Source organism: Drosophila willistoni (genome assembly GCF_018902025.1).
Source record: "Drosophila willistoni isolate 14030-0811.24 chromosome XR unlocalized genomic scaffold, UCI_dwil_1.1 Seg41, whole genome shotgun sequence".
NCBI classification, from domain to species: Eukaryota; Metazoa; Arthropoda; class Insecta; order Diptera; family Drosophilidae; genus Drosophila; species Drosophila willistoni.
In genome coordinates this window covers 40,912-56,119 of record NW_025814058.1, presented here as the reverse complement: position 1 = coordinate 56,119, position 15,208 = coordinate 40,912, and the positions used below count along the sequence as shown (strand labels likewise).

General features: G+C 36.1%; 1 protein-coding gene across 2 annotated transcripts; it reads left to right on the top strand.

The window, feature by feature from the left end:
- The first annotated feature begins 484 nt into the window (after positions 1-484).
- LOC6643183 (dyslexia-associated protein KIAA0319) lies at positions 485-4,591 on the top strand. 2 transcript variants are annotated; one of them, XM_002065679.4, is made up of 8 exons: positions 485-1,298; positions 1,444-2,790; positions 2,866-2,997; positions 3,056-3,164; positions 3,238-3,428; positions 3,490-4,024; positions 4,091-4,261; positions 4,336-4,591. In XM_002065679.4, the coding sequence occupies exons 1-8, from the start codon at positions 546-548 to the stop codon at positions 4,539-4,541; spliced, it is 3,444 nt and encodes a 1,147-aa protein (XP_002065715.3). In that variant the 5' UTR covers positions 485-545; the 3' UTR covers positions 4,542-4,591. The 2 variants fall into 2 exon arrangements, with proteins under 2 accessions (XP_002065715.3, XP_023031966.1); XM_023176198.2 differs by lacking the exons at positions 4,091-4,261; positions 4,336-4,591 and having other exon boundaries at positions 3,490-3,567; positions 3,746-3,840.
- Positions 4,592-15,208: the final 10,617 nt, after the last annotated feature.

Sequence of the window (15,208 nt, the reverse complement as noted above, 5' to 3'; positions counted from 1 at the left end):
TTGATTTGCGATTGAAAAATTTACATTTCAGTTTCTGTGTGTGTGGGAGGAGGGAGGGAGCACTCATACTCACTCATCTCCATATATATGTGGGTGTGTTTATTGTGCTTTGCTTTCTGAAATCGATAATTTTGCAAATTAACTTTTCGTTATTGCTGTTATTAATATAAGTACACGGGTACAACAATCCTACAAAATTATAAATACAGAGCAAAACTAATGTGAACCACGAATGAGCTTTTAAAAGCTTTTGTCGTCTGTTTGAATTTCGGCGGCACTTGTGGCACTGTGGCGCCGCCATGTAATCTGTAATCAGTGTGGCCAGACATCGCGATGAAAAGTAACTTGTGACAAAAGTAAAGTTGTACCAAGGTGTTGCCAGAATTAGCGGAATTCCGCTTCTGGCAACATTGAAAATGTGTAATTCATAACTTTAATTTAATTAAAATTAATTAAAACCGAACGCCGAAGTAACAAAACAAAAACAAAATAATAATAACAACAACAACATAAAGCAGCAAACGAACAAATCCTCTGCTAACACAATGGCACAGGCAACAGCAGCAGCAGCAGCTAAGACTGTAGCCATACGAACAATTTGGACTTGCTACATTTGTTTGTTGCTTTTCCTGATGGCGTCAGCATATGCCAACGTCGACGACGACGTCGTCGTCGCAGCCAAGCAAAAGCTGGCAGCAGCAGCAGCAGCAGCAGGTGAGACTTCTCTGGGCAATAATGGCAAAACGACTGCGACTCCGATATGTTCTCGCATGCTGCGACATGTCTTTGAGAATGCCCTGCCCAGAGATGAGCAGAAAGCAGGAATCTTTGAGGAATACAAATCCCCACCATCGGAGGCCACAACGGCGGCCCAGGGTGGGGACCGTGATCTTGGAGAGGAGACTTATCTATGGAATTGCCTGCAGGCCTGTTGTGAAAAGAATCACACTGCCAATGCTTGCAATGTGGTGTTGGTTTTCAAGGCCAAATGCTTTCACATCCATTGTGTTAGCAATGAGGCATGTTTACCCAAGAAATCCCAACGAACCATCGGTGGTGGTGGCGGTGGAGTAGGCGGTGCCGGTGGTAATGGAGGTGGTGGTGGCGTACCGGGAGTCGAAGAGCTTGAAAAGGTTCAAATGGTTTTGGTCAATCCAAAGGATACAGATGAATCTTGGTCACAAATACTCAAAAAGGCCAAACACAATGAGAAAACTGAGATTTTGACCTACGATGAGGAGGTCTTGAATTTTTGGAAGAAACCAAGACAAAGACTGCCATATTTGACACGCACTCAGGTGAGTAACCCTGTTCCTAACGCTCTCCCTGTCTACCTAAGCAGGGCGTAAGGAATTGATAAAACAAAAGTAGAGACTTGCAGAGGGAGGGGGAGGCGGAGGAGTGTTAACTTCTTTTACTTATGTTTCAATCAATAAAATGCAGCCAGATTCGCCTTCATATGAGGATGAAGTGGATTTCCCACCAATGGCCGAGAAACGTATGATGAATGCCGCCGCTGCCGCCAATGTGCAGGACAATGAGAATGATGTCCTGATCAATGAGGACTTAAACTATTTCGGTGGACCAGAGGGAAAATTTATGACATGTGACTTGGAGACACCGTGTCCACCGCAAGAGGAATGTGTACCCATACAGCCGAATGCAGCGACAGGTTTATGCACTTGCCTCACCGGCTATCGAAGGAATAAACAACGTAAATGCATATTGGGAGCAATACCATATCGTTCCTATTTAACAGCAGCCGCCGGCAGCAGCAGCAGTAATGAACAGGAACAGCAACCGATGTTGCCATCAGATGTGGGAACTGAAATGTCCCCAGATATGGTTGTGCCCAAGGAGAAAGAGAAAGACAAAGATAAGGATATTGTGGTATCGGTGATGTCCAAAGAAGTCCGTTTGCCCGAACAGGAGGTTACTCTGGCGGCATTCACAGTGCCCGATGAGCAGACAAGCGATACGAAATACAAATATCTATGGACTCTAATATCACAGCCAAAGGGTCCAATGAATGGCACAATTTCTGATCAAAGTAAATCGAAAGTAAAGCTATCAAATCTCTCCGAGGGTCTCTACACATTCAAGGTGACTGTTACCAGTGAGGATAATCTATCATTTGGCGAAGCGGAGGCAAATGTCACTGTATTGCCCGAGAAGCGTATTAATCAGGCACCGCAAGTGATTATAATACCACGAGTGCAAATCATACGGAAACCCACAACAAATGCCATACTCGACGGAAGTACAAGTACGGATGATGACAAGATTATCAACTGGCATTGGGAGGTAATATCCGGACCCATTGGCTATCAACCCCAATTGCCGGAGGTAAACACATTGCAATTGGATCTGACATCGCCGGGAAACTATACCTTCAAGTTGACTGTAACCGATTCCAATAATGTCACGAATTCCACCACAGCCTTTATAGCTCTGCTCAAAGAGACGGATTATGCTCCGGTGGCAAATGCCGGTGATGCTGTCATTCTCTATTTACCCAATAATAATGTCACTCTCAATGGCACGGCCAGTTCGGATGATCATGAAATTGTTGCCTGGGAATGGACTAAAGATGCCAGCGATGAGGCCAAAGCTGTTGATATGCAAAATACAAGAACTCCCTATGTACAATTATCGAATCTGGAGGAGGGCATGTATACATTCGTATTGAAGGTAACCGATGCCAGTGGCCAATCGAGTACAGCGAAAGTTCATGTATTTGTTAAGCAACCAACCAATTCACCGCCAATAGCAAAAGCAGGTGCCAATCAGGTGAGGAAAGAATTGATATCTGCTGAATTAAGATATACCGAGTGTGATTCATCATTATCACATATTCGTATATAGACTACCAGTTTACCCATCAATTGGGCATTACTCAATGGTTCGGAATCAAAAGATGATATTGGCATTAAAACCTATCACTGGAAGCAAATAAGTGGACCCAAGGATGCCATCATACTAGAAGCGAATACTTCAGTAAGAAAATCTATATATATACTATAAAGAATTTGAAGGAAATGTGAACCTTTTTTAGATGGCCAATGCGACTTCACTGACATTGGGTCTATATGAATTTGAATTAACCGTAATGGATGAGAATAATAATACAGCAAGCGATTCCACTTGGGTTAAAATAGTTCAAGGTAAGTCATCCATCATCACCCCTTCATCTCAATGGGAGAGATTGATGTAATAATGGTTCTACTTTGTCCCAAGAACGCAATGCGGCACCGGTGGCCAATGCTGGTGGAGATCATAGCATTACCTTGCCCATGACGGCTATATATTTGAATGGTTCGCAATCGTGGGATGATTTGGCAGTCGTTAAATATCAATGGACACGTGAGGATAATAGTTTGGCAGCAGGCGTCATTGTTGGCAATACGGATAATCAAGCCATAATGATTGTAAGAGGAAAGAGAAGACTATAAAGTTTCACTCTGTTAATATCTGTTTGTTTCTTGGCAGCTAAGCAATCTTGTCCAGGGACGTTATGTCTTCAAGCTAACTGTTAGCGATGATCAGGGATTAACTAGCTCGGATACCGTAAGCATTAATGTTCATCCCGATCCGATGTTGATGCATTTGGTACAAATAACTTTACCCATGGATATAACCATACTAACCCAATCCGAACTAGATTCCATAGTACAAAAATTGCAATTACTATTGGGTGATGATAATAAAATTGAGATTAGGGAACTTAAATATGATCTAAATACAGGGGCAGCTGTATTGGTCTTCTATGTGATGAGAATATCGCCGGCCAGTGGCACCGAATCGAAGGCGGTAAATGGTCTACACGTAGAGAGATTACTACGAGCTAAACTACAGAAAGATGCCTCCATCTTGGGTGCCCTATTTGTGGATATACGTGCGACAGTCTGTCAGAATAATTGCTCTGGACATGGTCAATGTAATCCCACAACCAGAGCCTGCATATGTGAGGCATTTTGGATGCCTTCGGCTGGTTATTTCTTTGCCAACGATGAGGCTAATTGTGGTAAATACAAGAAATGAGATACAGATTATCCAGCAGAGTCATGATATTGATTTCTCTTCCATACAGATTGGTCCATTCTATATGTGTTTGTCGGTGTAATATTCACTTGCCTGCTTTTATCGGGTGTCTTTTGGGCCATAGCCTGCGCTTGTAGACAAACCAAAACGAAGCCAAGGCTACGCCAGAAAGTTCAAAAATATGCCCTGATAGGCAATCAAGATGAGGAGTCAATCAATTGTAAGTCTACCTCTAAATCTACCTCCTCTCATTGTCCGATATATTAATCAATTCGTTCCTTTTTTATAAACTAGATTCACGTACTTCGCTTACCGAATCGGAAACCGATTCAGATGTTTTATTCGAAACCCGCACAAAGTCAAATGGCAAAATTCCACATCGATCTTCAGCGCACGGTGGTCATAGTTGTGGCGGGAATGGAACTGGTAGTGGTTCCTCCGGCCGTGAAACTGGCCACAAATACCAAATTAATAAATTGGGGCGCAAAATTAAGGCATAAGTGAAAAAAAAAATTAACTAAAAACTAAATCCGTGTAACCTAAATGTGTGTGTTAGTTGATATATACATATATATATACCTATATGTATCTATAGTGTGTGTGTGATATATAAATTTATATGATTTTTTTTTTCTATATACGTTTCTACATATGTGCAATATACATATTTTTACATATATATTTGTTGATGGAAACAAAAACTCGCTATGTTCCTTTGTTTTTAATTAGTATTATTTTTATAATATTTATTGTTTATGCCACAAATTTTACATTTGACTACTATTACACAACTATGCTTTCCATTTTTTATATTTATATATATATATATTATATCTGTATATAGGCTATAGAATGTTTCACAATCAATGTAATAAAATATATATACCTATATATTTAAATGTAAATGTGTTTTAACCCCATGATGATTTAACATCATATCGATTTCTCAGTGGGGCATTTCGAAATGGTTAAGAACCTCATTTAAAATACAGATATTTAACATTTAACATACCAATTGAAAAGGATTAAATTCCTTAACAAAAAATTGACTAAATTGCCTATTTCAATTTGCTCTTTTAGATTTCAAACTTAGCATTTTAAATGGCTTGCTAAAAGCCCTTAAAAATTGTAATGTTTGACCATTTTTTAAGGAAAACTTTTCAGAAATTGATAATTGGAAATTTATTTCTTTCAATTGAAACCCACCGAAAAAAAAATCGAAATTTTTTTTACTTTATTTTATTTTAACCTACTACTATTTGAGAATACGTGACAGAAAGGGTTTTGTGAAAATCGCATTCCTTCTCATGTTTCTGGTAACCGGAAGGCCCCCATTTCCGGCCGTTTCTGAGAACCCAAGTTCGCTTTAAATGCGTTTTCCCGAAAATAGTGTTTTTCTACCGTTTCGGTAACGTTTCTTACGCTAAATTTAGTCCGATTTTAATAATTTTCGTCCCGAGAACTATTTTCAGAATTCAGTTTCCTTTCATTTTTAAGACTTCTTTAAGTCCAAAAAAAAAAGAATGTCTTCTTTTTCATTTGAGATCACGCGTTGTTTTCCCAAAAAGCTGCCAAAACTTTACCTCCCCCATTTTGGGTGGCGAGTCTGCAATGGATTTTCCATTCTGCGCAATTTCGGCCTCAGATGGTGCCAGACCCCCCGTAAATTTTCTTATAGCAGGGTACATGTAAATTATAAAGGATAATAAGAAGTCCTTGAGACTTCTTCAAAAGAAAAGGCATAAACTGTAACAAATTAATTAAAAATTATATGTAATCTTTGTATCTTTAAATTCGCTTTCAATTTAAGTTAAGTTTTAGTTTGGCTAAAAACTTCTGGTGCAAGATGAAAGGAGATTTTCTAAAAAAGTAAATTAATACATATATATATAAATCTATATTTGTATTATTGAATGGTTTCTTGGAATTCCTTTGCTGTGGATGAGATAACCTGTTGACAAGTTGACACACGCGACCAGCCTAAAAAGAGAGAGACGACCCTCTCATAATTTCGCAAGGAAACGAAAGTTAAGAAATCCAAAGAAAAGTGAAGAATTCGTGTTGGAAGTTAATACAAATAATGACGCAGTTCTTTTTTGCATGGACCACAGGTCAACCCACGCGTAACGCGTCGTCTTATAATACACACATCCGCCTAGTTTGGTCCGACCGATTGCGATTCGGTTGACCGTATGCGGATTTTGTACATTGTGTGTGTGTGTGTGTTTTTTGTTTTCCTGGTAATAGTCTCTCTCTCGAAATATCTCCGAAAAAAAAGTGATTCATTTTGGCCTGTTTTTATTTTGTCAGGCTGCCTTGTCTGAGCATGGCTTAAATGTTTTTTCTTTTCTTTTTATTGATTTTAGCCGGATTTTTGGTGAATTCTTTTTCGCGTGTACGTTTATCTGTATGTGTGTGTGCATTTTATTATTCGCGTTTTTAATACCCTATGGCTAATTTTGATAGGTATATTAAACTTATTCCAAAATAAAAAACGATAAAAACTTGATTTAACTTTAAGAAGCAGAAAAGTTGACTAAATTTCTCAAGTAGTAAGCCATTTATTACCCTGTGATCTTGTTCATTTCATTTACTGTACAGGGTATCTCAATGTGAAGTATGCCAGTCTTATGGTGGAGCATTAGTTTTGTTGATGTGGTTATGGTTCGCACATGCCACACGCATGGCCCATTTTTCACAGCTCTTTTTGAGGGTAGTTGGGTGCGGCCATAGAACAAGAAAACACGCGATTCCCCCATAGCGCCAATGCCCATTGCCCAAAATGTTGTCCTTAGTGTCCTTTCGTCAAGGCTGCTAATTACATACTACTCTTACTCTTGTTACTCTTGACCTTACATTATTTTGCATGCCAGAAAGGTAATTGAACTTTTGACCTTACCCACCAAACAAACCAAACCAAACCAAACCAAGCCACAGCACACGTGAATTCCTCTATGAAGTTGTTTTTGTTGTTGTTGATTCAAAACTCAAAGTCAAATTGATATTAATGTTGTTTCTTCAAGTTGAAATTCTTTAATATCCATTGTACATTAATTTTTCTACTTTATTGTTTGTTAATTCATTAATTTTCAATATCGTTTCATTGCTTTTTGACTAATTTCCATGTTCAACTTCGTTGACAGTTTACACCTGTTTGAGAGTTATTAACATTGACTATATAATAGCCCCCCTCCCCTACCCATCCCCCCCGCCACTCATTGGGTTAGAGGGGAAGGGCCACAGGCAGGCAGGCTACTGGTGTTTCGTTATTTTTTTCTTCTTCTCTCTTCTTTTTTGTGTTGTTGTTGTTGTTGTCATCATTTGACAAATCATTTGGCTTGAAAATAAAAAAATAGCCACCTGTCGCTTTGAGTTATAAGCATTTTGCATAAATTAAATAAATTGAAAATGTCTTTATTTCATGCAAGAAGAATTTTTGCGCTATAGAGAAATGATCACTGGAACTGGACCTGGCATAGTTTTACATGCCTTGTTGCTTAACAGTTTGAAAGTCACAATTCTGTTCTGCTTGCTTTTTATGTTATTTGTTATCTCTCTTGTGTTTTTTTCTTTTCTTTTTTCTAACTAAATGAGAACAAAAATCTTAAATGCTTAAACTCAGTTATCAAAAGTGAACTATTTTTTTTTAACAATTTTTGTTTTGTTTTTCTTTCTTGTTATACAATAATTCCAAAAATTGCCAAACAATTTGAAACTATTTCAAGGTCTTTTCCTATACCTATACGGTTTTTCATTCAGCACCAACAATAATAACAACAACAAAATGTTATAAAAAAAAAAGAGAAAAAAGTTATCAATTAACATAAACAAAAGCGAAACGTGTGGCAAAAAAAAAAAGAGCAAAAAACTGGATGACAAAAAAAGTTTGTTGTATTTTATTCTATCTTTTTGTTTGTTTCTTTTTCTTTTTTCTTTTTTTTGTTTTTGGTTTGTAAATTTTTTTATGTGATTTAAATGAACACCACTTTTTTTTAAAAAAAAGGGGGTGGGGTGGCAGTGAGTGGAGGCAGTGAATGATTGGGAGGGGTTGGTTGGTTTTTTTTTTTTGCAAAATGGCACACAGAAGACAACGCTTGAGTGATTTTTAATGTATTCGTGACAGTTTTTTGTTGTTGTTGCTGTTTTATCTTGCAGATACACGTCCCAAGTCAAGTCCAAAATAGCAAAAATAACAAAAAACAAAATGTGTGTTTTATTTGCGTTTTATTATTGTTTAATTAGGCTTCTTCTCTCCCGCTCACTCTTTTCCCCCACCCCACTCGTTGTCTATCTGTGTATATGTTCGCATCTTTTTCTCGTTGTCTCTTTCTCTCTCTTTGGAGTGTCATTTATTCATCTATGAATGCCAAACTTTTGTTTGTTATGACTTTTCCTTCATTATGAAGCAAGTTTATTGTTCTGACTGCGTTCAGAAGTGAGAAGATGAATGCAAATGAAAAGCAAATATTAAAAATAACAAAAACAACAAAATTGAAAAACCTTAGAGGATCGCCCTCAATTCTATTAGAATTCTATAGCATGTGGGAAGACGACAAAGCGAAAAGACAATGCATTGGCTTAAAGGTTCGATTTCCTGACTTTTGCATGTGGGCCGAGGGCACACTGTTTGCCATAAGTAGATGCACAAATGCATTTTGTTTTCATGTGTAAAGCTATCCTAAGGATTTTATTTGAATATTTTTGAATATTCTTGCCATTCAAATATACATGTACTGCAAGTTTTCGTCAATTTAGTCATGAAATTTAGTCGAAAAATTGTAAAAAATAAACATTTTCATTTAATATAAATAAACGGAAAAAGTTTGGTATGGAAATTTGTGTTTTAGACTTTAAAAAGTATTAAAATTATTTGTTAAAACAATAAATTCAGAAATTTAAAATCTTTTAAAAACGAAATAGTTTTTTTTCAATCTATTAAGAATAAGTCCTTATGCTTAAAAGTAAAGGACACTTGAGTCTATATAAAACACACATAAAACAAAATATTTTTTGAGAGTTTCTTTCATTTTTTCATCATCAATTTGCATTTAATGTCACACTTTTGGCACTCACTGTGACCGAGTCTAGATTTTGTCAACCATTTTGGGTATGTCTAGCCAGGCCGCGCTGTCGACGCCGCTGTCAACGTTGCCGCCTTTGCACTCAACTTTCTCAGCTTGAAGTAAATCAATTTGCACTTCCCACCTTTTGCCCACCTGCCAAGTGCGCAATTTTTTTCATAGTAGTTGATGTTGTTGTTGTGGTTGTTGTTGTCTTAGCAGGGCTAAAATGTGAAGTGAAAATGCAATTCATAAAATCTAATAACTATACTAGATAAATGCGACATGGCAAAGGCATTTCCCTTTTAACGCGATAGACGGAAAATAATTTAGCTAGACAAATTGCATTTTCTTCTCTCCCGATAGCAGATAATATAATGGGGCATGTAAGTGGGGGTGGGGACAGTGGGGTCGGAAAGGGGGGTAATTGCTAAAATCTAAATGTAAAAAGAGGTTGGATGGGGGTAGAGTGAGGAGAAAGCACACACAAAAGGCATAGGCAAGTTCAAGGCCATTGCATAGCATAAAACATAAGAGACAAATAGATAGAAAGAGAGAGAAAGAGAGACGAGAGTACGACAAACAAAAGGGACAGGTAAAGAAGGTGGGGATAGGGGGGACAAGTAAAACAGGTGCATTACACAGCCAATTACCCAAAAGATTTGCCTCATAGCAGACAGCAGAAACCGTTTGCACCAACCGAAAGATAGCAGCAAAACGAAATCTGTCTCATTAGCCCAGAGATTAATTTATATTGTAAAATGCAATTTAATTTTTGGCAAAATGTTTCTAATATCCCAACCAAAACATAAAGGAAGGGAAATGCGTTAAAAGACATTGATTAGAATATTGAGGGGGGATGGGGGGGCAAAAGTAAGCAGCAAGAATGATCATTTTGCAAATATTTCAACTATTTGACAGTAAAGTAAGAATAAATTGACGATTACAACTAATACAATAAAAGATATACACTTATGTGTATATAGAAAAATTTATTGCTACTATGAACTAAAAGAAATTTTATTTTTATGATTTCAATTCAAAATTCATAAAACATATTATATAAGAATTTTAATAAAACTATAAATGCAAATATGAAATATTAAATTGAGCTGAGGTCGGTTGGCTTAAACATTTTAATTATACCCTTGCAAAAAGGGTATATTTATTTTGGTCAGAAGTATGCAACGCATAGAAAGAAGCATTTCCTACCATATAAAGTAAAGTATATATTCTTGATCAGCACGACGAGAACAGTTCAAATAGCCATGTCCGTCCGTCCGTCCGTCCGTCCGTCCGTCTGGATCAACGCAAAGTTTCTGAGCTATTGTCATGAAATTTAATATTGGTGAGTTAATTACATATATAAACGACTATGCCAAATTTGATCAAGATCGGGTGACTATATCATATAGCTCCCATAGGAACGATCTTTCGAAAACAGTGACTTTTGTCAATAGCTTCGTTACTTTTGACGAGATTACTTTCAAATTAAACATTTGTTAGTTTAATATATCTGTTAATGGCTGTGCCGAATTTGATAAGGATCGGGTAACTATATTATATATCTCCCATAGGAACTGTTTGGGCGAAAACAGTGACTTTGATCAATATCTTAGTTATTTCCTATGCTAAAATTGTAGGCCGTTCTTTCGCAAACATTAGCCTTTTTAGATAAGTTATTAAAAAAGTTGCAAGGGTATACAAACTTTGACTCGGTCGAAGTTAGCCCCGGCCCTATGGTTTTATATTCATTTGAATATTGCAATTAAACTTCTTTAATAATCAGCATTAATTTGCCATTTTAATTGCTTTTTTAAAGCCAAAGTTTCATATTTTATAGTTAGGTATTAAATATAATTGCTTTTAAATTGAATTTAATTTGAATTATATTGATTTGTCTTGACTAAAGATTATCTTCTATATGAAATCGAAAGATTTCTTGTTTAGTTATGAGAATTGATTTTTTAAGGTGTTTTGTTAAAATGTATCTTAAATACATTTCTGTTTCTTAATGGTTTCTAAGAGATAAAAAAATTCTTAAAGAATTTATAAAGAATTTTGACCCTTTGATGTAACAGAAATGTATTTAATTGTAAGATACATTTTAGCAAAAAATAAAGAATTTTCTTGAATTTTCAATGGACAAATGTGATTTGGTTTTGCCTTAAGAAATTCTAGTTAATAAATTACTAAGTTTAGATAGTTTTTGTTAATAGTTGTGACAATTTTCATGTCTATTACAGTGAAACCTCGATATAACGAACTTCGTTATAACGAAAAACCCAATATAACGAATTTTTTGTTAAGTCCCTTGAAAGGACTAAGGTTTTACATTTCAGTACCTATAGCGAATCAATAGATATAACGAATAATTTTGCGATCCCCCTCAGATTCGTTATATCGAGGTTTCACTGTATATACGAAATTCAATTTCAAATTATTTTGTTTAGTTAAAGCAATTACTGTTAGTTTGTGTCAGTCCTTAAATATCTGTTTAAGAGCAGGATTTCCTTTAATGCAGTCCTTGCAATACCTTTTAGCTTTCCTTTCTTTTCACTTCTCCTCTGTGTGTGTGTCGGTGTGTGTGTGTTTCTGGGTGTGTGTGTTTGATTAGCTTTGATTGCTCGATTGCGTGGGCTGGTTTAATGTCTTTTGACAACTTTTCTGTTTAGTAATGATAACACAACAACAAAAACAACAACAGCAAATACAAAAAAAAAGGCCCGAAGTAAAGATAAGCCATAAATAAACACTAGTAAAAAATTGCAAAAATATAAAGGAAACCATAAAAAAAAATCAAAGCAGAAAAAAAGGAAAACCGGTTCGTTAAAAAACCAACGGGGAAAAATACATAAATAACAAAACAAAACCAAAAAAAAACGATTGTGCGAAATTCTAGATAAATTATATATATCTGTCGATTCCAGAGAATATATGTACATATAATGAAAACTATTGTTCCAGTAATCATTTGCCTTTACCTTTTTATTTTAGTTAACAATAAATTAATCAACAATTTTTTAACAATTTACACTTTAAAATTTGTTGAATTGAGAGGAACAACAACAAACAACAAAAAAAACATTGACTGGTTCATAATTTTTGCATTTTATTTCATAATTTTTCTACTTTTAACACAAAAAAAAAAAAAAACCATGTAAGAGCGGCACAATTTTAGTTAAATATTTTTTAAAATATTCTTTATATTTTTCGGTTTTGTGTTTAAAATATACAATATTTTGTGCTGTGTTTTTATTATTTTTTTTGTTCAGCTTTTGCACGCGCGGAAGCAACGAACACAACTGAGCAACAAAAACTGAATGAAAACACACAATAAACTTGTTTGCAACACGCCTCCCCTACCGCCCCTCCACCCCCACCCGCTCAGTCATCTCACCCCTGATCCCTAAAGCCCCCACCACCGACCCAGACCCAGTCCCCACGCGTCGTCTACTACTCTTTGGCCCAAAACGAATCACAACAGAAAATAAAAAAAAAACACAATTTTTAGTGCTTTTCGAGAAGCTTTTCTTTCCTAACCACTGTGAGGCGGCGAGAGAAGAGAGTGAGAGAGAGAAAGAGAGAGAGCTTTAACTTGTTGAGCTCTTTGATTCTTCCTCTCACTGTGTCTCTCTTTCTATCTCTCTGGCGTTTTGTATCTGTTAGATACTTTATCTATTTGCTGCCTGTTTAATTGCTTTCGAACTCGATCCTTTTCCGTTGCATTTTGAATTGAGGCCTTTTAATTAAATTGAACTGCAATTTAACTTGTCTGATCTGTGTATGTCCAATGTAATGGTTGATCTCGAGGGGGCGAAGGGGGAATGTGGAGGTGTTTGTGTATCTAGCTAGGCCGGTTTCCTCCGCCTCCTCCTCCTCCTTCCCCTTCTCTTGGCCCGCTATCTTAATTGAATTCATTCATAAATTATAATATTGTGAACCATAAGGTGAATGGCTCTCTGTTGGGTGGTTCTTTGATGTTTAGTTTATTATTTTTTCTCATTTGAAATTATAGACCATAGCAGATCAAAAATTATATATTAGGTTTGTAATATATATTCCTTTACTACATATTTCCATAGATTGTTAAGTGCTTCTCTTATAGTTTAGGCATCATTTTATATATTTCGATTATTAAATTCGAAAAAGAATTTCCTAATATATTTTATCCCAAAGTATAAGTCATTTTTTTCTTGTTTAACAAATAAAAGTGTTATAAAACTCATAAATAACTATTATTTATGACACAATTCAAGTTTTTTGATCAATATAAACAAAAATCATAGAAATTATTATGTATACCATTTTAATTTCATAAAATAAGAATCAAAAATAATAATTATTATTTAATTTAAGTATACGTTGAATCAATTACGATTTCTGTTTTATAAATTTCATAAAATATTTAATTTAAGTTTAACTTGAATCAATTAAAAATTTTAGAAAAATTCGTTTAATTTTTAACTTTATTTAAGAATAAATTTTCAAAATTTGAAAATTCTTTGTAAGAAATATCTTTGAATTGAATTTGCCAAAGATTTTCCAATCATTTATTAATTATAGCTAAATTAATTAGTGTTTTCGTGCCCTCCCTCTCTCTCTCTCTGTCTCTGTTTCCCTCTGTGGATCTTTAATTGAAAATAACTTCATGTAGCTAGTTGATATTAGTACAAACATATATCAATAAGAACAACTGGCAGATTTCTTTCTGCCCCCTAATGAATCTGTATACATATATATATATATACACGATAATATATCGGTTGTGTATGGCTGTTTTTTTTCTTCTTTTAGTTTTATTTCATTTGCCGCACGCCACACATTCTCTCTCTCTCTCCCTCTCTCTCTCAACTTTCAGACAGTGTCGTTCGTTTCTCAATCTGCTTCTGGCTGTTGCCCCCTTTGCCGACAATGACGCGCCGACTGTCCATTCCGGGTGTCTGTCTGCCCGTCTGTCTCTCCGTCCATTGCCAATTGACGTCAAACCGACGGGCGCCGCTTTCAGAGTTAGTGACTGACTGAGTGGGGCAGGCCTGACTAGATGTCTGTCCGTCTGGCTGATCTGGGGAATCGTCGGCACGTTCTGGAAATGAAATCAAATGATGCTTTCCGTGGAGAACGCGGAGCCAGCGAACCAAAAGGCACTTCAGAGTGGAAAGTGGAAATGGGCAAGTGGTGTGGAGTAGAGTAAGAGAGTATAGAATATATTTCAAATTGAGTATAACAAAAAAAAAACAACTGATTCCAAAAAGATTCTCTATAAATATAAATTGAGAGACATGCAGAGAGAGAGAGAGAGAGAGAGAGAGAGAGAGAGAGAGAGAGAAGATAGAATAAAAGAGCATTGATATCAAGTGAAAGAGGAACAGTGAGTGAAAAAGAGGAGTATAAAAAACACTTTAAACTAGTACGAAAAAAAAAATGGATAAATTTTTTTTTGTGTTTTTGTTGCCTTGTCCCAGGTCGAGAGTGCAAATCGGCATATGGCAAAATATATTGTCGGTATGCCGGAAAAAAAGGGGCAAAAAGGCAACTTATGGGATTATAATTAGAAAGCCGCTCCACCACTACTAGTTGACGCATTTAGTTTTCCCTCTCTCCCCTGCATATTCCCTTTTTTGCCTCTAGCCACGACCCAATAACAATAACAAAAATAACAGCACCCCTCCCTCCACCCCAACGCCCAACCTCCCCCCAAAAGAAAGAAAAAATACCCGAAAACCCAACCACATAATGTTAAATTATAAACAAATAAACGATACGCAAAATTTATGTATTGTGCCGACGCCGACCAAAATTTTAATGGATTTTACCCCGCATCGCAAAAGCCGCCGCTGCCCTCGTCTCCCCCCTCTGTCTATCTTTTCCACAGATTCTTAGAATTTTTTGTTGTTGTTGTTCTTGTTGTTTTTTTTGCCATTTTCGTTTTTGCAATCAACAAATTTCGAATGCAAAAACTACAAAAAGAACAAAACACCCAAAATGCTGCTCGACGGGTAAATACAACAAAAACAACATAAACCATATAGTGTGGCTACAAATTGTTGTTGTTGTTGTTGTTGTTGATGTTGTTGCTTATTCTCTAGAGACCAAAAACGTTAGAT